The sequence below is a fragment of the Peromyscus maniculatus genome, chromosome 21 (genome assembly GCF_049852395.1).
Source record: "Peromyscus maniculatus bairdii isolate BWxNUB_F1_BW_parent chromosome 21, HU_Pman_BW_mat_3.1, whole genome shotgun sequence".
In the NCBI taxonomy this organism is placed as follows: Eukaryota; Metazoa; Chordata; class Mammalia; order Rodentia; family Cricetidae; genus Peromyscus; species Peromyscus maniculatus.
In genome coordinates, this window is record NC_134872.1 from 7,827,169 (window position 1) to 7,848,128 (window position 20,960).

A 20,960-nucleotide genomic window follows, 5' to 3' on the forward strand; every position below is an offset into this window, starting at 1 on the left:
ATGTAGAACTGAATGGTATTGTAAAATAAAATAAAAGGAAAAAAAAATTGAAAAAAAAAAAAAAAAAAGCAGGGACCAAAGGGGGCGGGGAAATAGAGGTTACCATTGTATGCATCCTCATCTTCCATTGAAGCCCACAGGCAAGGCTTAATAGTGAAAATCATTAATAATGAAAGTAAAAGCGTGCTGGAGAATTGTGATCCAAAAACTCCAAATGCTGGAACTTTGTCAAGCAGCAGTAGTTGCCATGTGGTCTGTGCCAAGCAGGGACTTTGGTGACTTGTCCAAGATTATACAGTTGGTTAGAGTAGAGATTTGACCCTGGGTCATTGCATGAGCTCCATTCAATGCAGGACACATACCAGACATAGCTGAGCACGTGGGATGTGGATATAGGAAGGCAGTTTTGTGATAGGGACGCACCAAAACAGTTCTCTTTCTCTTTCAGCATCTACTACAAGCCTCAGTGGATCTGACAGCGAGCCTGAGGGGAAGCAGCCCGACTCGGATAGTATCGAAGATGCCTTCAAAGCGGATTCCCTGGTGGAGGGAACGTCTTCTCGCTATTCCATGTATAATAGTGTTTCTCAGAAACTCATGGTATGTCATTGTTTGGGATGGATGTCTACAGCCGCCCCAGAAGGGCGAGAGAAGCGGGGCGAGTGTGTATTTGTGTTGGGGTGGGGGACAGCTGGCACAGGCTAGCTTGTGAGTATTTTTCCTCTACTTTCTGGCTGTTGAGATTTAGTGGAGAAGTGTGGTCTCCTCTCAATAGACTTGTCTGTCATGTTGGAATCATCCATGAAAAGTGCCAGTGTCTCCCATCCTGCCCAGAACTGGACCTCAGTTCAGTCCCCTCACTAGTGCATGATGGGAGTGCTTCCTGGACACGGGTGTGTCAGTAGCGGAGGTCTCATGCTGCTTTGCTCTAGTGAGTGCTCTGGAAAGAAAGCAGTCGATTCTGGGGTGCTGGAAATAGAGGCAAGTAGCATGGTCTCTTTCCATAGAAGGCCTGTCTTTCTCCCTCAGCTTTCACATGCACTTCCAGGTAGCAAGGACGAGGGAAACCCGCTCACTTTCCTCATTAAAACCAGAGGCCATACACAGTTGAGAGAAGTCCGTGTGTCTTCTGTCCAGTCTCACCAGTGTCATGGTTGGCTCCTGAATTTTGTTGGATTAGTTTAAGACTGAGATGTGCTGCTGCTGAGGTGAAAGGTCAGGATGCTGTTGAAGTCTCTGAGCTTTGGGTCAGTGGCAGGTGGGGAAGCTCATGACTTCTTAGCCTCTGACCCAGGGAAGCGCTGTGGCCGCTATACAGGCTCTGCCCGGTCCGTAAGTGACAGTGGCAGCTTTCAAACAGAACGTAGACTTTCCAGGAGCAATTAGACCTCTGCACTGAAGGTCTTTGATTGGGATTTGGGACTTGGGTGCCTTTGTCTAGTAACTCTGGAGTTTAGCGTGAGCTTATAGACAGAACATTGAAGAAGATGTTTCTGTGCCAGGACCTTAAAGTTTTCCATGAATCGACTTGGAGTTACTCTCGTAACTGAATAGGTTCCTGCAGGCCCACACGCCTGGGCAAAGGGTAAGGTAGAAGCTCCTGCTTGAAGCTGCTGTGTCCTAAGCTAGGTTCTTTCTCAGCTCCACCCTGGAGCTCCTTTCCACTTAACAGGACAAAGTAGCTGCAAGGGGGAGCTGTGCAGATGTCCGTGAGAGTCATTAAGTAGTCTTGGTGCCCATTACGGCACTGCGGTCTCCTCTGTGTGTCCAGCACCAGGTTGCCCTAGACTTCGCCTGTAGAATAGATGGCTGCTGGCCCACAGTGAGTTAGTTGTGCTTCTTTTCACCATTAGGCCAAAAGGCCAACTGGAGGCCCCCCCCCCCCCCCCATCTATTTCTCAGGGTTTCTCACAGTGTACGACCCGTGATAGGGACTAAATAAATGTCTGTTGACCGAATTAATTATGCTTTGTTCCTTTTTCAGGCCAAGATGGGCTTCAGGGAAGGGGAAGGATTGGGTAAATACAGCCAGGGTCGGAAGGACATCGTGGAGACCTCCAATCAGAAAGGCCGACGTGGTTTGGGTCTGACACTTCAGGGCTTTGATCGGGAGCTGAATGTGGATTGGCGGGATGAGCCAGAGGTAAACTGGTCAGGGTGGAGGACACAGAAAAGCTATGGGTGTTTTTGAATGGGTGGCTCTCTGAAACCATATTTTAACAAATTAAACCCTAATTTGAGAGGCATTTTGAGCAGGGTGGTTAGAGGGGCTCAAAATTAGCATCTTACCTGGAAGGTGTGCAGGCTAGATTTATGTCAACTTGACACAGGCTAGAGTCATTTAGAAGAGAGAACCTCAATTGAGAAGCTGTCCCCACCAGATTGGGTAGGTCTGTGGTGCATTTTCTTGATAGATGATTGATGTGGGAAGGTCCAGCTCACTGTGGGTGGTGCCACCCCTGGGTTGGTGGTCCCAGGTGCTATAAGAATGCAGGCTGTGAGCTGGGTGGTGGTGGCACACTTTTAATCCCAGTACCCAGGAGGCAGAGGCAGGCAGGACTGAGTTTGAGGCCAGCCTGCTGGTCTACAGAGCGAGTTCCAGGACAGCCAGGATTACACAGAGAAATCCTGTTTCAAAAAAACAACAAAAATAAAAAAGCCCCCAAAAGAATGCAGGCTGCTGGGCAGTGGTTGTGCACACCTTTAATCCCAGTACTCGGGCCAGAGGCAGGTGGATCTCTGTGAGTTCGAAGCCAACCTGGTCTACAGAGGGAGTTCCAGGATGGCCAGGGCTACACAGAGAAACCCTGTCTTAAAAGAAACAAACAAACCAAAAAAGAAAGCAGTCTGAGCAAGCCATAATGAGCAAGCCTGTAAGCAACACCCCTCTATGGCCTCTGCTTCAGCTCCTACCTCGTGGTTTCTCCCGTTTCTAGTTCCTGTCCTGACTTCCTTCAGTGATGGACTGTGATGTGGAAGTGTAAGGGAAATAAACCCTTTCCTTCCTAAATTGCTTTTTGGTCATGGTGTTTGATCACAGCAGTAGAAACCCTAACTAAGAGAATGAAAAGGACACTTGAGGCAATATTCAGCACTATCGCTTTGTTCTGTTGTTTTCTAGAACTGAGACTGTTAGAATATGATACAAGGAAGACTTCAGCTACACAAAGAACTTCTAATAGCTGAGTGAAATATTCCTAGTAGACTGTTAAACTTCACAGGCTAGGGAGTTCTCTCTCTGCCAGGAGGGTTCAACAGGCGAATAGGCACCCAGTGCCCCTTGAGTGTAGGGTGGATTATGAGCCTCTGACATTCATCTTCACAGGTTTTGTTATCCAGGATCTGAACAGGTGTACAGTTCTCCTATTGTGCTGCTTAATTGCTTATTACTTGATTGTATTTGTTGTAAGATAGAGAAACTTTTTATAGGGTCGAGAATCAAACCAATTCTTGCACATACCAGGAAAGCGCTTTACCACTGAGCTAGATCTCTAGGCCAAAAAGAGGCTTTAAAAATTCATTGTCATGCTGTGCAGTGGTGGCCACGCTTTAATCCCAGCACTTGGGAGGCAGAGGCAGGAGGATCTCTGTGAATTCGAGGCCAGCCTGGACTACAGAGTGAGATCCAGGAAAGGTGCAAAGCTACACAAAGAAACCCTGTCTTGAAAAAAACAAAACAAAACAAACAAAAAACAAAAAAAAATCATTGTCATGCATAGATAGTGTTGAAGTTTTGTTTATTTTCACCTTACTCCTCAACAGATTTGAAGCAGGTCTAATAAAAGTACCCGAAAACATTAGTAATCTGAGACAGCAGTGTTACAGAGTTGAGGTTAGGAAACAGCATGGTTTTCTGACTGTCTGCGTAGTAGCTGTAGGTAAACAGGCGTGGCTCTGAATGCTGGGAAATTGCTATAATTTGTGGCTACATTTGGCTTTTCTTTAGAGACTCTGAGTATCTTCCTTTTCCTCCTTTGTGTGGAAACAAGTACCTAGAGGCTCTGGTCCTTTCAGTGGCGTGGACTTGAGTTCACTGTTAAATTTGAAGTGTGAAAGTTGATTGTTAAAATCTCTCTTAAGGAGATAGGCTTTTTTTTTTTTTTTTTTTTTTGGGGGGGGGGTGGTCTCAACAGGGTTTAGCCCTGGCTGTCCTGGAACTCCCTCTGTAGCCCAGACTGGCCTCAAACTCACAGAGATCCACCTGCCTCTGCCTCCTGAGTGCTAGGATTAAAGACGTGTGCCACCACTGCCCGGCTTAAGGAGATAGACTATTTTAAAAAAACCAACCCTTTGTTATGGTGAAGCTGTGGCAGTTACCAGTGGCCGTAATTCATTTTTCTCAGACAGAAGTTCCCTGGTAAGGAAGGAAGGGTGTGACTGCAAAGCCAGTTGGTAGCCGCTTCTTTAAGGCAGATGACCCTGGGTGGGCCACAGGGAGAAAGTGCTCAGGAGCTCCTGGAGTGCATGTGTGCAAAGTTCAAGGTTTTATATCTCGGGCAGATCTATCCCCTAGGTAGTCTTTTTTTTTTTTTTTTTTTTGTTGTTGTTGTTGTTTTGTTTTGTTTTGTTTTGTTTTTTGGTTTCTTGAGACAGGGTTTCCCCTGTGTAGCTTTGTGCCTTTCCTGGAACTCACTTGGTATCCCAGGCTGGCCTTGAACTCACAGAGATCCGACTGGCTCTGTCTCCCGAGTGCTGGGATTAAAGGCATGTGCCACCACCGCCTCCCCTAGGTAGTCTTAATGTCCAAGTTTCAATGGGGAGATTGGTTCTGCTTTTATTTAACAAATGAATAAAAGCTTGCATTGGGATACCATTTTATGCCGTTCAGAGCATGTAACCTTACCTTTAATCACATAGCTTCAGTTTGCAGTGGTGAACTTCTTGCTTGGGAAACAGTCTGTTCAGCTGACACTCAGGTTAGCCACCTGGGTAGGTTTTAGAATCCACATTTTTCTAGCCCAGTGGCACTTAGTCCTAGGTTCACTGTACAGTTATTTGCAGACTTGATACCACACCAGATCAACCTCAACCATGTGCTCTAAAAAGTATTTACTCTTTGAAAGCTCTGCAAGTGGTGCCTAGTGTATGGCAGGTGAGAACCCTGTCTCGGTCTGCTCAGGAGGACACTTGAAAAGTTAAGAGGAAGCAGACACCAGATAGGAACTTGTGCTCTCCTGGAGTCAGTGCTGGGGGAGACTGCTGACCGGTTTCTGGGTTATTTTGTGAACACTATTGGAGGCGTTAGCATTAGGTGAGGCTAAGTGCTGCTCAGTCTTCCTTCTCAGAGGATTGTATTTATGTGGCACTGTCTCGATGTTTCTCTGTCCTCAGTCTCTTATTAAATGCCTTAGGTCAGAGACACGTCTTCTTTCATTCTGCAGTTTGAGTGCTTACAGTAGGTACTCATCGAATGAAAGAAACATTGGAGATTCAGACATTTTCTGAAGGATTCAAATAGAGTTGGAGCTGTTCTTCAGCTTTCATTTCTCGTGTCTGATTACTTGCATTTAGCATCACCAATTTAGATCTTTCCTGGCCTATCTGAGACCCTCTGAATTGTTTTGGGGAAACCCTGGTGAGTTGGGGCAGAATCCTAAGCCTATCTCATTGACTTCTCTGCCTCTTCTTTGTTTGTAGCCCAGTGCCTGTGAGCAGGTGTCGTGGTTTCCAGAATGTACTACTGAAATTCCTGACTCTCGGGAGATGAGTGACTGGATGGTTGTGGGAAAGGTAGGGTTTCATGAGAATGTGCCCAGTTTCTGCTTTTCTTTCCTTTGAATCTACAGCTTTAGAAAAATGTGGATGCCGTGCCACAGGGATGTGCCCAGGAGATGTGGCATGAAACTTGAAAATTAGCAACACCAGTCATCTCTGCCCTCCGTGGGGATGCCTTTGGAATAGCTCGTTGTGCATCAGTGCATTGTCTGGTCAGTGCTAGGCCCCATTCAGGTAGGGAAAGGAGGACACCATTCCTTTCTTCAGAGTGACCAGCGCATTGTCAGCAAAGGCGTTTGTTTAATCTCATTCTGGAAAATTGAAAACGAGGTGATTGATTACCACTCCAGTGTGGTTTCTAGAAGTAGGATGACTTCAGGAACTCCAGAGCCAAAGCTGCCTTCATGACACCGAGTTTTTGTTCTTTTCACTCTGGCTTTCTCCATCTGACTAATGGGGTTTCCAGAGGCCAGTGCCCGCCACACTGTAACAGCTGACTGAAATGCAAAAGCCAGGTAGGGAGCCTTGGCCCCCTTCCTTTTACCAAGCTACACACTGAAGAAATTTCTAGAAGTGGAATCTACAACTACTTACTAAACTTTCCTGTTTTGAAAATAAGATCATTTTAAACAAAACAATTTAGCATATTATTGTTTTGAGTTAAGTAAAGAAATATTTAAGAATCTCAGTTTTGATTTCTTTTAATAAACTATATCTAACTCATATAAACAATAACTCTTGGGGTTTTGTTGGTTTCTTGAGTGTTAGGTATTGGTTGAAATATTAAGGCCACTCCACGCAGTTAAAAGGGATTTATTTTGTGGGGTAACTTACAAGTGAAGGGATAGGTTACAGGGACTGGGAAAGGTGAAGCACAGTCCGGCGGTGTTCTCTGGAGAACTCTGCTCGGTCTACCTCCAGCGTCCAGGGTCCAGGAACCAAGAGAGCCAGCGCATCCGGATCTCGGGTCTCCAGGGCTCCTGTCTCGGCTCCACCTTCTAGGTGTGACCGTTACCAAAGCCTCATTGGGGGTAGTACTTCCAGGTCAAAGCTGGAACAGCTACCCACTACAGTTAGGGATTGAACTTACACTTGCTAGACAAGCACTCTATACTGGACATGTGCCCTCGGCTCCCTCAGTGACTCTGAGACGTGTACAGTTTGACACCAGGCCAGCGAGATGGCTCCATCAGTAGAGGCGTCTGTATGTAAGCCTGGTGTGATTTCTGGAGGGACCAACACAACTGCCTGCAGAGAACCAGCTCCTGAGATTGTCTTCTGAACACGCCGTGGGTGCCATGGCATAGATGGGCCTGCTGCACACACACACACCTATGCCCCTGGGAAAAGTTGTTTCTGAGCTAGCAACACAGCTGGGTTGGACCTGGCCTCCTACGAGGGCCAGTGCTGGTTGGGCCCTGGGTCTCTGTAATGTCACCAGGTCATCGCCCGGTGTCAGGCACTTTTGCCCATCTCAGAGTGCAGGCTTCCTGGATGAAGGACAGGCTTGTCATGCAGGGGAGCCCTGTCCTTCTGCCTGTCTGCTCTAGGGCAGGCAGCTTGTGTGTCTCCTTCCTGTGTGCTCTTTCCAGCCTCAGCATTTGGGCGTGCTGTGACCATATGGTATTCTACCCAGAGCTCCCAGCAGACTGCTTCATCTCACAGCCATCTGGAGCACAGCCAGAGGGATTTGGAATTGTCTCTTTCTGCCCCTCAGGGATTGATGTTTCTTGGCAGGGACTTAAGCCCCTTCTTGCTCTGAGCACTCAGAGCCGTAATCTCCCCACTGTCCCAGTAAATAGTCACACTTGGTCAATGTTTATGATTTTCTTCTCCCTGTAGAGAAAGATGGTGATTGAAGATGAAACAGAGTTCTGTGGGGAAGAGCTGCTGCACAGTGTGCTGAGATGTAAGGTAAGGCTGGTCTGGGTCTGGTGGGAAGCCTGTGGGTAAGGTGAATGGGGCTTTTCTAGTTCTTTTTGGTGGGAGTGTGACATTGAAGTCTTTTCCTGGAGATGGGAAGAATCCATGACACATATGTCCAAGGTGGTGGTTTTCTGATAACTGTCTGGCCTTGGCCTGTTGTGTTGTCTACGTGGTCAGCCGTCAGCAGAGCACTCACTTAGCCTCAGAGTGTCAGATCCTGCTGATACGTTACCAAGGGGCCTAGTGAGTGGAAGTTTAGTCATTTTGTCAGCATCAGGTAGATCGGTATTTGAGCCTCATTTCTACAGTATTTTTGCTGTGTGACCGTGGGCTCGTAGCTTGGTGCCTCTGTAAAACTGTAGAAGGTACTTCTCTGGGTGGCTGTGAGTGTTAAATGAAGTCAGAGTGTGTAGCAACACTTGGGTAAGTGCTAGTTTCCCTTTCCATCTTCTGGCCTCAGTGCAGGTCAGGGGTCATACACCTGGGTACTCAGAGGAGGAAGTGGGTTTGAAAAAATGAAGGCTCCTTCACAAAGCGTCCCCCCTTTTTCTTGGCAGACAGGATTTACATAAGGTGACTGTTTCTCAAGTGTAATGAGGATGTCTGTTCCTAGAGAGTAGAGTTAGAAGAAAGGAGGAATCCCCCTACCCCTGTGTTTTGTTTTGGGGTGTGTGTGTGTGTGTGTGTGTGTGTGTGTGTGTGTGTGTGTGTGTGTGTGTGTATGTGTAGGAGACCCTGGTCTTGATTTTTTTTTTTTAAGTTTATTTGTTTATTTTGTTTTTTGAGACAGGGTTTCTCTGTGTAGTCCTGGCTGTTTGAGAACTCACTCTATAGCCCAGGCTGACTCAGAGATCTCCCTGCCTCTGCCTACATAGTGCTTGATTAAAGGCATGAGCCACCACTGCCCAACTTGTTTTTAAATTTAGAGTTCCAATCAAGGGGTCCTGAGTGCCAGGACTTGAATCCTTTGGAAGGTTGTGGAGACATGGGGAAACAATTTGCTGTGAGAATTAGCTGTGCAGAGTTGGCTTTCTGTGCAGCAGGGGTGCTTTAACCACTTAACCACACCCAGGCGTCTGCTTGGTTGGGGTTTTTACCACTTCACGGGGGAGAGCGATGGAGCCAGTTGTCAGGGTCACACAGCTGGGTAGTTCAGAGCTGGGATGCAGCAGGAGCCCGGTTCCTTGGAGAGCAGTGAGTCTTGAGACCCGGGTCCTGCCCCAGAGGGCCTGTTGTGATCTTGCTGTAGAGTCTCCTTCTCTTCTGGCAGAGTGTGTTTGACATCCTGGATGGGGAGGAGATGAGGCGAGCCCGCACCAGAGCCAATCCCTATGAGATGATCCGAGGAGTCTTCTTCCTTAACAGGTGTGCTGGATGGACAGCCCTCCCTTCCTGCTTACACCAGTCCGCCCTTCACCTGGGACTGACCCTGCTTTCCCTCTTGCTTTGTTCCAGGGCAGCAATGAAGATGGCTAACATGGATTTTGTGTTTGATCGTATGTTCACAAACCCCCTGGACTCTCGTGGGGTGAGATTTCGTGCCGAGTGGACTTGAGCTCCAGTAGCTCAGAGATTGCCATTTGTTCAGTGCGAGTGTGTTCCTGCTATGTGGCAGCGATGTGTCTGCTCTGCATCCCCAGATAGAGTCCTCAGTGCTCCCTGGTCCCAGGAGTGTTCCCGCGCACAGGCTCTAAAGAGCTGTGATTTCAGCAGGGTCATTTTCTCTTTCTGCCACCCTGAACAAGCTCTGTGTGGGGTCATAATTATGAGGCTTTGGCCTTTCTCTAGAATCGGTAGAGCAAAATGATTTTCTGCTCTGCTACATCTCATTTCTCTGAACATTGGCCCTCCATAATGATAGAGAAAGCAAAAAAGGAAATTTCATTCTAGAATTCCCTTTGGGGTCAAAGCATTTTTAGCCACTCCTAGAAAGTTGGTTTCCTTTACAGTGACAGGGCCGGGAGCCAGCTGCCCCCAGACCTGTTTCTGCTTCATGAACCCTCATTCTACTCGACTCCCCCAACCCCACTGCCCACCGGCTAGAGGAACTTATTTCCAAGTTCTTTGATGTTTCACTTCCCCTGCCTAACTACTTGCTCCATGCTGATAAAGCTGGCGTGGAGACCCTCCAGCCTTTGCTCTTTTCTCTCCAGGGCCCTCCCCATGTTCCAGGGCCAGCAGGCAGCACAAAACGCTCCTGGAATTAGCATCTTGAGAAAATTACCGCCTTTAATCCCAGCACTCGGGAGGCAGAGCCAGGCGGATCTCTGTGAGTTCGAGGCCAGCCTGGGCTACCAAGTGAGTCCCAGGAAAGGCGCAAAGCTACACAGAGAAACCCTGTCTCGAAAAAACCAAAAAAAAAAAAAAAAAAAAAAAAAAAGAAGCATTTGGCTGGTTAAGTTTACGCCGGGCGGTGGTGGCGCACGCCTTTAATCCCAGCACTCGGGAGGCAGAGCCAGGCGGATCTCTGTGAGTTCGAGGCCAGCCTGGGCTACCAAGTGAGCTCCAGGAAAGGCGCAAAGCTACGCCGAGAAACCCTGTCTCGAAAAACCAAAAAAAAAAAAAAAAAGAGAAAATTACATTGAAACAACGTTGATTTAATTTTCTGAGCTCCCAGTGATTTCCTTTAAAGCCCATGCCTAGCAGAGGAGCTCTGTTAAGCTGATAGGAAGTCACAGCGTCATCTGGGCTTTTGGATGTGTCTGCCCTCAGCAGCTGGGATCTGGTTATTGTCTTTTGCTGTCATGAGAATGAAGTAAGCACAGGATTGTACCATTCATGTTGAGGGTGGATGTTCGTTACATAGGGAGATGCAGTGTGTTTGGACAGCTTCAGGCAGCTTCTTGACCTGAATTGATTGTTAGTGGCCAGGGAGAATGGCCCTGTCAGAGATGTGTCTTTGTACGCCATGATAAAAACTAGTTTCTCTAGCCCTAGTGCGTACTTCTTTTTCATCTCCATTTTCCCTGAGGACCTGAGTGAAAGCCAAGCCTAGCAGGCCTGGTGTGTTTTCAGGGAGCAGTTGCCAGCAGAGGTGGAAGTGGCTAGACGCATAGGCGTGCTGGGCCTTAGGGGTGTTTGGGGCAGGCAAATTACTGCCTGGGCATCAGAAAAATGGAAGCTTGGGGTGGTGTGGAGAAGGAGAGAAGAGGAGTTCTTAGGTTTCATAATTGGTCTCTGTTGCTGCAGGTTATAGGGAAAGGAAAGATGGGACTGGGAGAGAAAAAGAAATTGGGAGCTAGAATCGGAAGAAACAAAGGAAGGAGGGAATTACATCCTTGAGGTATTATTACATCACATGAGGGGTTTTATGCCTGAGGATGATATTTAGGTAAGAAAAGCTTGTCTGTAAAGTGTGATAGAAGAAAAAGTCAATGTGGATATTTACTTTTCGGCCTTGAGAGTGGAAATGAGGCAGCATCGACGGTGTCCACTTTATGTGCAATACCGCATTTGGCAGAAAACAGAAAAATAGGAAAAGACGAGCTTTAACTCCAGGGAAACTGATCTAGTTGAATAAAGCCATCTTGTGTTTGTGACTACTTTATAGTTTTAGAAAGACCTTTGCTGCAGGTTGCATTGTTTAATCCTACAGTAGCCTTGAGAAATACCTCCATTCATCCCAATTACAGTCGAGCAATCGAGCTTAACAGCTTCAGATCTGTGCTTGTCCTTGACTGCGCAGTGAGGAAATGGCAGAGCCAAGAACCAGTTGTTTTTCTATGAGCAGACTTCTGGACAGGGCTTATAAAGGCCCCCTGTTCTTATTTTATGACAAGATCTTGCTATGTAACCCAGACTATCCTTGAACTCACAATAATCCTCCTGCATCAGCTTCCCAAGTGCTGGATGGTATATGAACACTACTGTGCACCAACAAGCCACTGGTTTTGAAATCACCAGATGAGATCATATTTAGGCACCTTATGGAGGCAGATACTTTGAGTCCTTGAGTTTCCTGCTTCCCTTTGGCTAGAGAGGCTGGAACTCGGGGCTAAGGCCCCAGTGCTGAGAAACCTTGACTTCTTTCTGTGCAGTGATTACAGCGCTTAAACTTACGATTCCTGCTCGTATCCACTGTGCTGACTGCATTATATCGGTCACTTTTCTCTAAGTCTAAACTTACTCCAGAGGAAAGGTAATTGAAGGACAAAAGGGGAGAAGGAGCCAGGGAGGGGAGATTGAAGCTGTCGGGTAGGGAGGCAGGCCCTTGAAGCTGGGAGGTGGGCAGTATTTCTTCTTAGGGAGAGCAATCTAATGGTCAGGCTTCTGGACTCTGGCCTGGCTTTGTTCCAATGCTGTGGGCAGGTTGCTTTGTGTCTTGGTGCTTCTGTCTGCAATACTCTGCTTACCAGGATACAGGATAGGCACAGTGTGGTGAGGAAAGAACCTAGGACATGAGAACACCACTCTGATAGGCACAGAGATGCTTTCATCAGGAGCCTGAGTTGGCCTGGTTGTAGGAAAGGTGTTGATATTTTGGGTGAGGAGGCTCCAGAGGGCACTGGTGACGGAGGAAAAGTATACTGGGTGTTGAGGGCCTGGTGGGAGCTCTGGATCACACTTGCTGATAGGCTGTTTTTGGCCTCCTCTTCCCGAGTTCTCCTTCCTTTTCTTTACTGAGTCATCTGTGTCCCCTGTCTCCTTGTCCTCCACTTGTCTTTGCAGAAGCCACTGGTGAAGGACCGGGACATTGACCTTCTGTACTTTGCTGATGTCTGCGCAGGCCCGGGCGGCTTCTCTGAGTACGTGCTGTGGAGGAAGAAGTGGCATGCGAAGGGCTTTGGGATGACTCTGAAGGGCCCCAACGACTTCAAGCTGGAGGACTTCTACTCGGCCTCCAGTGAGCTCTTCGAGCCCTACTATGGTAGGGGCAGTGAACGGGGCGAGACTGGGAAGGAGGAGGAGGCAGCTTCTGTCCGGGGACCCGAGGGCCAAAGCCCTGCCGCCGCCTGTGCTCTTCTAGTCTCACGCGGGTTCACGTGGCTGGCGTGAGGGCTTGGGTCCCTTTGAAGTGTCTTTTTTCACCGCAGGCCTGCACTCCTTCAGACACACTCTCATCAAAGCCATGTTAATTGCTCCTTGCAGGATCGTGGTTCTTGTGTGGTGATGGGGGACAATGAGACTGCCCGATTCCTAGCTGGAAAGTGGCAAGGCCATTAACACACAGATCAGCCCCTGTGGGTTGCAGGAACTATACTTCTAGCAGTCAGCGCAGGAGCTGCAGCAGTCTCCCTGCCCTGACAAATAGAACGGGATCTGTCAGCAAATCCTAAATTTATTGCTAACAGTCCTTACTGGAGGTTGATGTGGAGTGTTTTTGTCATGGTTTTGTTTTCTGTTTGTGTACGTGTGTGTGCGCGTGTTGTTGTTGTACTTTGTTTTTGAGACAGGGTTTTTCTATGTAGCCCTGGCTGGCCTGGAACTCACTGTGTGTAGATCAGGATGGCATCAACTCACAGAGATCCGCCTGCTTCAGCCTCCCGAGTGCTGGGATTAAAGGTGTATACCACCATGCTCAGCTTGGACTTTTTGTTGTTTAAAGAAAGGGTCTCTTTATGTTCCAGGCCAACCTAAAACTTCCTGTGTATCCCAGGTTAGCCTCCAGCTCCTGAATACCTGTAGGCATTAGCCTCCCGTGTCCGGCTGATACTGGTTTCTAAGCATAAATGCTTTGAAAAGGAAAATCCTCTGCTTCAGTTGATGACTGTTGACTCGTCAGTTCCATTTGAGAGCAGGGCTTGGTTCTTGCTAGTCTGTGACCAAAAAGCAGGATGGGTCCTGGGTCTTAGAGCTTACTTGGTATCTGTGCTCACTGTCCCTGAGAGCTCCTGGCCTAGCTCCCAGCAGCAAGTAAACTCCCAGGGTTCTTGTGTCCCATTAGGTGAGGGTGGGGTTCCCTAATAGCTCCAGACAGCAGGTAAACTCACAGGGTTCTTTCATTTGTTTTTTGATTTTTCGAGACAGGGCTTCTCTGTGTAACAGCAGTGGCTGTCCTGGAACTCACTCTGTAGACCAGGCTGGCCTTGATTGAACTCACAAAGAACCGCCTGTCTCTGCCTCCCAAATGATGAGATTAAAGGCATGTGCCACCACCACCCAGCTACACTTATGGGGTTCTTGTATCTTATCAGGTGAGGGCGGGGTCGATGGAGATGGAGATATCACCCGCCCAGAAAACATCAATGCATTTCGGAATTTTGTCCTGGAAAACACAGATCGCAAGGGTGTCCACTTTCTCATGGCAGATGGGGTAGGTGACTGTCCTTGTAAAGATGTTTTAAGGATGTGTTGTGAATTTAGAGGGTTGTTTTTGCTTGCTGTGCTGGGGATTAAACCCCTGGCCTTGGGCATTCTAAATAATTGCTCTGCTTCTGAACCCCTACCCCCACCCCTACCCACCCCACCCCACCCCCTGCCACACACACACACTTGAGAAATGCTTTGGTTTGTTCTTTAGCCGCCACTGGAAATGGTAACTTACTGTTCAGATAGTAGGGAATACACATTTTTACTTATCTTATACATTTTTCTTAAAATTTTTATAAAGACTATACTATCGTGGACACATTTGCTTGAGCTCACTTTGCTGACAAACGCCTTAGTTGCTAAGGAACCAATGAAGCATGGACTCCAGCTAAATCAACTAGGCAAAACTGAATGGGAGGCACATTACTATTACTTGTCATCTTGGTTGTTGCTGTTGGAGGCTGTCTACAAGTGGCCTCCTCCGAGCCTCTCATGCACTGACAGACAGACACTTAAGCAGTAGCAGCAGCACAGAATCCATGGAGGCCTCTGGTTGGCTGAAGTGAATTTTCAAGGGCCTACTGAGCAGCTGCTTGGGATGCAGAGAGAACTGACCACCTCACTGTTGGGCAGAGGCTCTCATCCAGTGATGGGATGCCACAGGGATCCCTTCTGGTGTGAGCCACCACTTGTTTTCGGGGAAGGACAGACAGCGTGCCGTGTGCTGTAGGATCAGATAGTGGGGTGGGGAAGAGCCTTGTGAGTCCTCGGTGTGCAGAAGGAAGGCAGGGTGTCAGAAGGATCTGAGGATGTCCACAGTAGGGACAGCAGATGGAGAGCTGGGGCTGAGAGGGAGGGGCTGCTTCTGTGGAGCAGGTGCGTGGGGTCTGCTGGTTCTGTCGCTGCTTCTTTATTGCAGTGGACAGTAAGCAGAGCTGCGAGCTCAGAGTGTGTGCTTTGGTAGCAGGAGGGCTGCCCTGGCCTTTGGATTTCTCTCTATTACTAATTGGAAATTTTTGGTGTATATGGTAATGTGTTACAGAAGGATATTTTTATACAAGTATATAGTGTACATTGAACATTCCCACCCCTATCTCTTTACCTCTTTCTCTTCTCTTATTTTCAAATTTTCAGGCTGGCCTCAGACTTACTATAAGATGAAGAAGCAGGTCTTGATTATTTCTTCTTCTTCTCCTCCTCCTTCTTTTTTTATTTATTTATTTATTTTTTTATTTTTTTTTTGGTTTTTCGAGACGGGGTTTCTCTGTGTAGCTTTGCGCCTTTCCTGGATCTCACTTGGTAGCCCAGGCTGGCCTTGAACTCACAGAGATCCGCCTGTCTCTGCCTCCCGAGTGCTGGGATTAAAGACGTGCGCCACCACCGCCCGGCCCTCCTTTTTTTATTTTATTTTTTTTATTTTTTTTATTTTTTTTTTTGTTTTTCGAGACAGGGTTTCTCTGTGTAGCTTTGCGCCTTTCCTGGAGCTCACTTGGTAGCCCAGGCTGGCCTCGAACTCACAGAGATCCGCCTGGCTCTGCCTCCCGAGTGCTGGGATTAAAGGCGTGCGCCACCACCGCCCGGCCCTCCTTTTTTTAAAGAATGGGAACTTTTAAAATTATTTATTATTCATTCATTCATTTATTTATTTATTATGTATACAGTGTTTTGCCTGCATGTATGCCTGCAGGCCAGAAGAGGGCACCAGATCTCACTACAGATGGTTGTGAGCCACCATGTGGTTGCTGGGAATTGAACTCAAGATCTCTGGAAGAGTAGTCAGTGCTCTTAACCTCTGAGCCTTCCCTCCAGCCCCAGGCCTTGACATCTGATCCTCCAGCCTTTACCTCCCAAGTGCTGGAGTTATAGGCATGTGCCACCATGCCTAGCTTTCTTTCTAATTCTTCATTAGCTCTATAACAAACATGCATTCTGAGAAACATCTTTACATCTGGGAGACAATAGCAAACATTACTTACTTTTATAGGACTGCTCAGTGAGATCTGGCCTATGCGGGTACCTTAGTAGAAGCTAGTGCTCTCACCCTCTCTGCTGTGCAGTCATAGCATACGGCACAGTTTATCCTGAGAGTACTGTTTAGTCGTGTTTGTCTAGTCACTCTGCTGTGCAGCTGGTCTCCAGAACGTTTTCATTTTGTAAAACTGAAACCGTACCCATTAGAGAGCAGTCCTTTCTCCCCATTGCCTGCCTCCTTTACGTGAGTGTAAGCATGGTTTGTGTCTGGCATCTCCCTGCTGAAGGAGATGCTCTAGGAATCACAGTATGCAGCCTTGGAGCAAACCCTGGCCTGAGAGTGTGCCAGCTGGAGGGGCTCCACAGCTAAGCACAGAGTAGTGGGTATTGTAAGAAAATCCTTAATTATAATTCTCTTAGGTCAGACCTGGGGCCTGCTGAGGTCAGTGTAGTGGCAGAATGTAGCTGGAGAGTTCTCTCTCCAGCTCCCGCCAAACTCTGGCAGTCCGACAGCCCACTTATAAAATAAACACACAGATGCTTATATTATTTACAAACTGTATGGCCATGGCAGGCTTCTTCCTACTGTTCTTATAGCTTAACTTAATCCATTTCTATAAATCTATACCTTGCCACGTGGCTCGTGGCTTACCGGCGACTTCACATGCTGCTTGTCATGGCGGCAGCTGGCAGTGTCTCCCTCTGTCTTCCTGTTCCCTCCTTTCTCCTCTATGTTATCCCCGCCTATACTTCCTGCCTGGCCACTGGCCAATCAGTGTTTTATTTATTGACCAATCAGAGCATTTGACATACAGACCATCCCACAGCAGCAGAACATTCTCCTGACATTTACTCTCTGCAATTTCTTCTTGGGCCTTAAATGTTTTCTGTCTCGTGGTTGGCCAGTGGTAGGCCAGTACTTTGCCTCTCTTCACCTTTCGTGTCTCGGGGTTCCCATGTGAATTTCAAGGTTTTCTGGACCATTTCTTTGGAGAAGCAGACTTGGTCCTGTGGTGTAGGAGTGCTGAGGCAGGAAGGTGGCTCAAGTTCAGCATTTAGGCCGGGGTCCTTTGTCTGTAACTGACCACACCCTTAGACGAAGACCCTGAAATGCTGATCCGTCAGACTGTGTCTGTCTGACCCCAGGAGCTCCTGCTGAGACGAGGCAGGGATGGAAGTCTCAGTCCTTCCCGTTTCTCTCCATACTTGTGCTCTCCTTTCAGGGCTTCTCTGTGGAGGGGCAGGAAAACCTGCAGGAGATCCTCAGCAAGCAGCTGCTGCTCTGTCAGTTCCTGATGGCGCTGTCTGTTGTCCGCACAGGTGACACTCCTCAGTCTCCCTCACCAAGGACCCACTGGGGCCCTGCTTGACGAGAGCATGTACAGGGGTTGGTTAAGAAGTTTTAAAAAATAGTCCAAGAAGGAAAGAAAAGAGAAAGAGAAAGGAACCCTTGGATCAGTGGCTGGTGGTTAGGTGAAGAGTACAGGGAAGAAAAGGCAAGAGAGTCCCCAAAGCCCTCCCTAAAGCTGACTGTCTCATAAACTGCCTTGGATTTCTAATGGACCAGTCTGTCATCTTTACTGGTTCACATCCTGGAGTAGCCACTGATTGCCCTGGGTTTTCTTCCCAATCCAGGGGGCCACTTCATCTGCAAAACCTTTGACCTCTTCACACCCTTCAGTGTGGGGCTCATCTACCTGCTGTACTGCTGCTTTGAGCGAGTGTGTCTCTTCAAGCCCATCACCAGCCGGCCTGCCAACTCAGAGCGGTAAGGCCTTCCTTTCTGTTAGCCAGCTTGTTGGTGAGAAGTCAGCAGTAAACCCTGTACACATGTCTGGCATGGGCACTCAAACTGTTAGAAACCTTGACTTTGGAGATGTGATTCTGCAATAGGAGCCAGGGTCCTTTACCATACTTCTGTCTGGGATTCTCAGTTGGCCCAGGAAGAGGGTGACCATTAATAGAGACACTCAGAGGAGATACAGGCTGCGAACAGGCAAGGGGGCTGCTATTCAGAGGCACCACAGGCATCCAGGTGCCCATATGAGAGGTAAGAGAAACAAGACAACCAGAATTGTCAAGTAGCTGAGTACAGTACAGATGTCTGTGGAGAGTTTGGTACGTTACATCTGTATTTAAAAGTTTTCCCAAGTCATGTCTGTTGGTGCAGGGCAGTTGGGAACACCCCATGGAAGTAGAGACAGTCTCGTATAAGGGAAGGATTTTATATTTTTTATTTTGAGAGGGTTTTAACAGTATATCCTGGCTAGCCTGGAAATTACTACATAGACCAGGCGGGCCTTGAACTCAAGATCTGACTGCCTATAGCCTCCCAAGTAGGATTCAAGTGAACACCACCAATTCCTATGAAAGGGAAGGACTTGAGGTGGCGTATTTTAAAGCATGGTATGTGTTCCCATTTGTGCTCAGGCTTAAGCTTGAACAGCAGAGCTGGTTAGCTTTGTGACTCTACAGGGGTGGAGTGACGAGTGTGTGGGGAGAAGGCTCTGAGCTCCTTGGAGTGACAGGATGTCTCCTGCAGGTATGTGGTGTGCAAAGGTCTGAAGGTGGGTATAGACGACGTGCGGGAGTACCTCTTCTCTGTGAATATTAAGCTCAATCAGCTGAGAAACACTGAGTCCGATGTCAACCTGGTAGTTCCCTTGTCGGTGATCAAAGGAGACCATGAATTCAGTGACTACATGATACGGTCTAACGAGAGGTAAGCCAGCTGCTGTGTCTGCTGGGTAGTATAGCATGAAGGACCAATGACCGCTGGCTCTTGGAACGTTTTGTCATCTGTGTTTGCTCTGCTGGTTCCAGGATATTAGCATGTCCTGTCCTAAGAGTGGCAGGTGGGTCCCTAGCTCTGATGGTGAAAAGAAAGCCTCTGGTAGCCTGTAGACGGGTAATTCCTTAATCACTACAGTGTGTGGTTGCTGCCTTGTGAAGACCCTTGACTGGAGTCAGAGATGGATGGAAAGCAAGTGTAGAGTCCAGATCTCGGTCAGTTCAGGGCTTCTTCAGGTGGGGGATGGAAGGCTATTCCTCTACCCACTGCTCGAGTTACCCCACATGGCCACTGGGAACTGAACCTGGGTCCTCTGCAAGAGCAGTGTGCTTTTTTTTTCCTTTGTGGTTTTTCAAGACAGGGTTTCTCTGTGTAGCCCTGACTGTCCTAGAACTTATTCTGTAGACCAGGCTGGCCTCGAACTCAGATTTCAGCCTGCCTCTGCCTCCCAAGTGCTATGATTAAAGACGTGTTCTACCACACCCGGCCACTGTAGCGGCCATTCTTAATTGCTGAGCCATCTCTCTGGTCACCTCTCCTTTCAGACATTATTTTAAACGTTAGTTTTGTTTTTTTAATATTGAATTAAAGGGCTGTCCATGTATTTTGGGCATAAATCCCTTACTAGATTTGGATGTGAAATACTGTTTCCTGCCCTGTGGGTCCCCCCCCCCCACTGCATTATGTCCTTTGCATAGAAGTTTTTAATATCATTGTGGCCTGGTTTATTCTTTTATTATTACACTTCTGTTGTGAGGCTTCTCCCTGTTTTTTGTAAGATTTTATAAGTTTAGCCCATGTATTGAGGTATTTTATTTTTAATTATTTTTGGATGCATCATTGACTAGTGGTCCCACTTCATTTTTTTTTTTTTTTTCCCGATTTTCCAGGCTGTCCTTTCTCTATTAAACGGTCTTGGCATACTTTCCAAAAGTCTTTTGCTGTTTCATTAGCAATGCTAATAAGTAGTAGTAAATGAGTATTTCTTTCTAGGCTTTCTGTCTTGTTCCATTGGCATGTCATCTGTGAAGTGAGATAATTTTATTTCCTTTCCAGGTTTGATATCTCAAATTTTAAATTCTGATAATCCATTTAGGCTTTTTCTTTCTTTTTCTTGTGAATGATTTTTTTTCTTTCCACAAGGCTCTGTGTAGCCTTGGCCAGTTAGAATTTGTTATCCTCCTGCATCAGTGAGCCTCTTGAGTGTTAGGATCAGTGTTTTGTCCTTGTGTTTCCGGACACACTTCCTCTTCCCCGCTGGAGAGCCCAGTTCCTGTTGGCAATCATTCCACTTCAGGCAATTTTGTCTACTGGAGATAATCCCTTCAGCTTTTGTCTATTTAAAAATGCATTTTTATGAGCTGAGCGTGGTGGCGCACGCCTTTAATCCCAGCACTTGGGAGGCAGAGGCAGGCGGATCTTTGTGAGTTCGAGGCCAGCCTGGGCTACCAAGTGAGCTCCAGGAAAGGCGCAAAGCTACACAGAGAAACCCTGTCTCGAAAAAACCAAAAAAAAAAAAATAAATAAATAAATAAATGCATTTTTAATTAAAAATTAAAGCAAAGGCATGGTGGTGCACGCCTTTAATCCCACCACTCAGGAGGCAGAGGCAGGAGGATTTCTGTGATTTCCAGGACAGGCAGGGCTAAATAGTGAGACCCTGTCTCAAGAGAACAACCTATAAAATAACCACCAAAAAAAAAAAAAAAAAAAAAAAAAAAATCTTTTATTTTTGAGGAACATTTTAATTAGATATGATTTTTTTTCTTTTACTACTTTAAAGATAGTTCACATTTCTCACATCCTTTCCTTCTGATAGACAGCTCACTATTAAAAAATATTTATTTTCTAGCTGGGCAGTGGTGGCGTGTGCCTTTAATCCCAGCACTTGGGAGACAGAGCCAGGCAGATCTCTGATTTCGAGGCTAGCCTGGGCTACAGAGTGAGTTCCAGGAAAGGCGCAAAGCTTCCCAGAGAAACCCTGTCTCGAAAAACCAAAAAAAAAAAAAACAAAAAAACAAAAAAAATTTATTTCCAATTTTGTGTCTATGCATGTGAGTGCCATTGCCTGCAGAGAGAGGCCAGAAGCACTGGACCCTGAAGCTGGAGTTAGAGCTGGTTGTGAAGCGTTTGATGTGGTGCTTTAACCACTGATCCACCTCCAGCTCCCCGTTAGTTCTGTCGTTATTTTCTTATGAATCACATGCCTTTTCCTCTGGTAGTGTTCAAGGCCAGAGGTTGACTTCAGGTATCTTCCTCAGTTGCTCTCTACCTTACATACTGAATGAAGGGTCTCTCACTGGGAACC

General features: G+C 47.2%; 1 protein-coding gene across 1 annotated transcript in view; it reads left to right on the forward strand.

Annotated features, from left to right (window-relative positions):
• Cmtr1 (cap methyltransferase 1) overlaps positions 1 to 20,960 on the forward strand; it is a 45,572-nt gene that overhangs the window by 15,746 nt on the left and 8,866 nt on the right. The window contains exons 3-13 of the mRNA XM_006983076.4: positions 449 to 600; positions 1,985 to 2,143; positions 5,638 to 5,730; positions 7,558 to 7,629; positions 8,912 to 9,006; positions 9,097 to 9,169; positions 12,310 to 12,508; positions 13,776 to 13,894; positions 17,085 to 17,181; positions 17,497 to 17,629; positions 18,404 to 18,583. Of these exons, the coding sequence (XP_006983138.2) occupies positions 449 to 600; positions 1,985 to 2,143; positions 5,638 to 5,730; positions 7,558 to 7,629; positions 8,912 to 9,006; positions 9,097 to 9,169; positions 12,310 to 12,508; positions 13,776 to 13,894; positions 17,085 to 17,181; positions 17,497 to 17,629; positions 18,404 to 18,583 (1,372 nt within the window). The remainder of the gene's footprint in view (positions 1 to 448; positions 601 to 1,984; positions 2,144 to 5,637; positions 5,731 to 7,557; positions 7,630 to 8,911; positions 9,007 to 9,096; positions 9,170 to 12,309; positions 12,509 to 13,775; positions 13,895 to 17,084; positions 17,182 to 17,496; positions 17,630 to 18,403; positions 18,584 to 20,960) is intronic.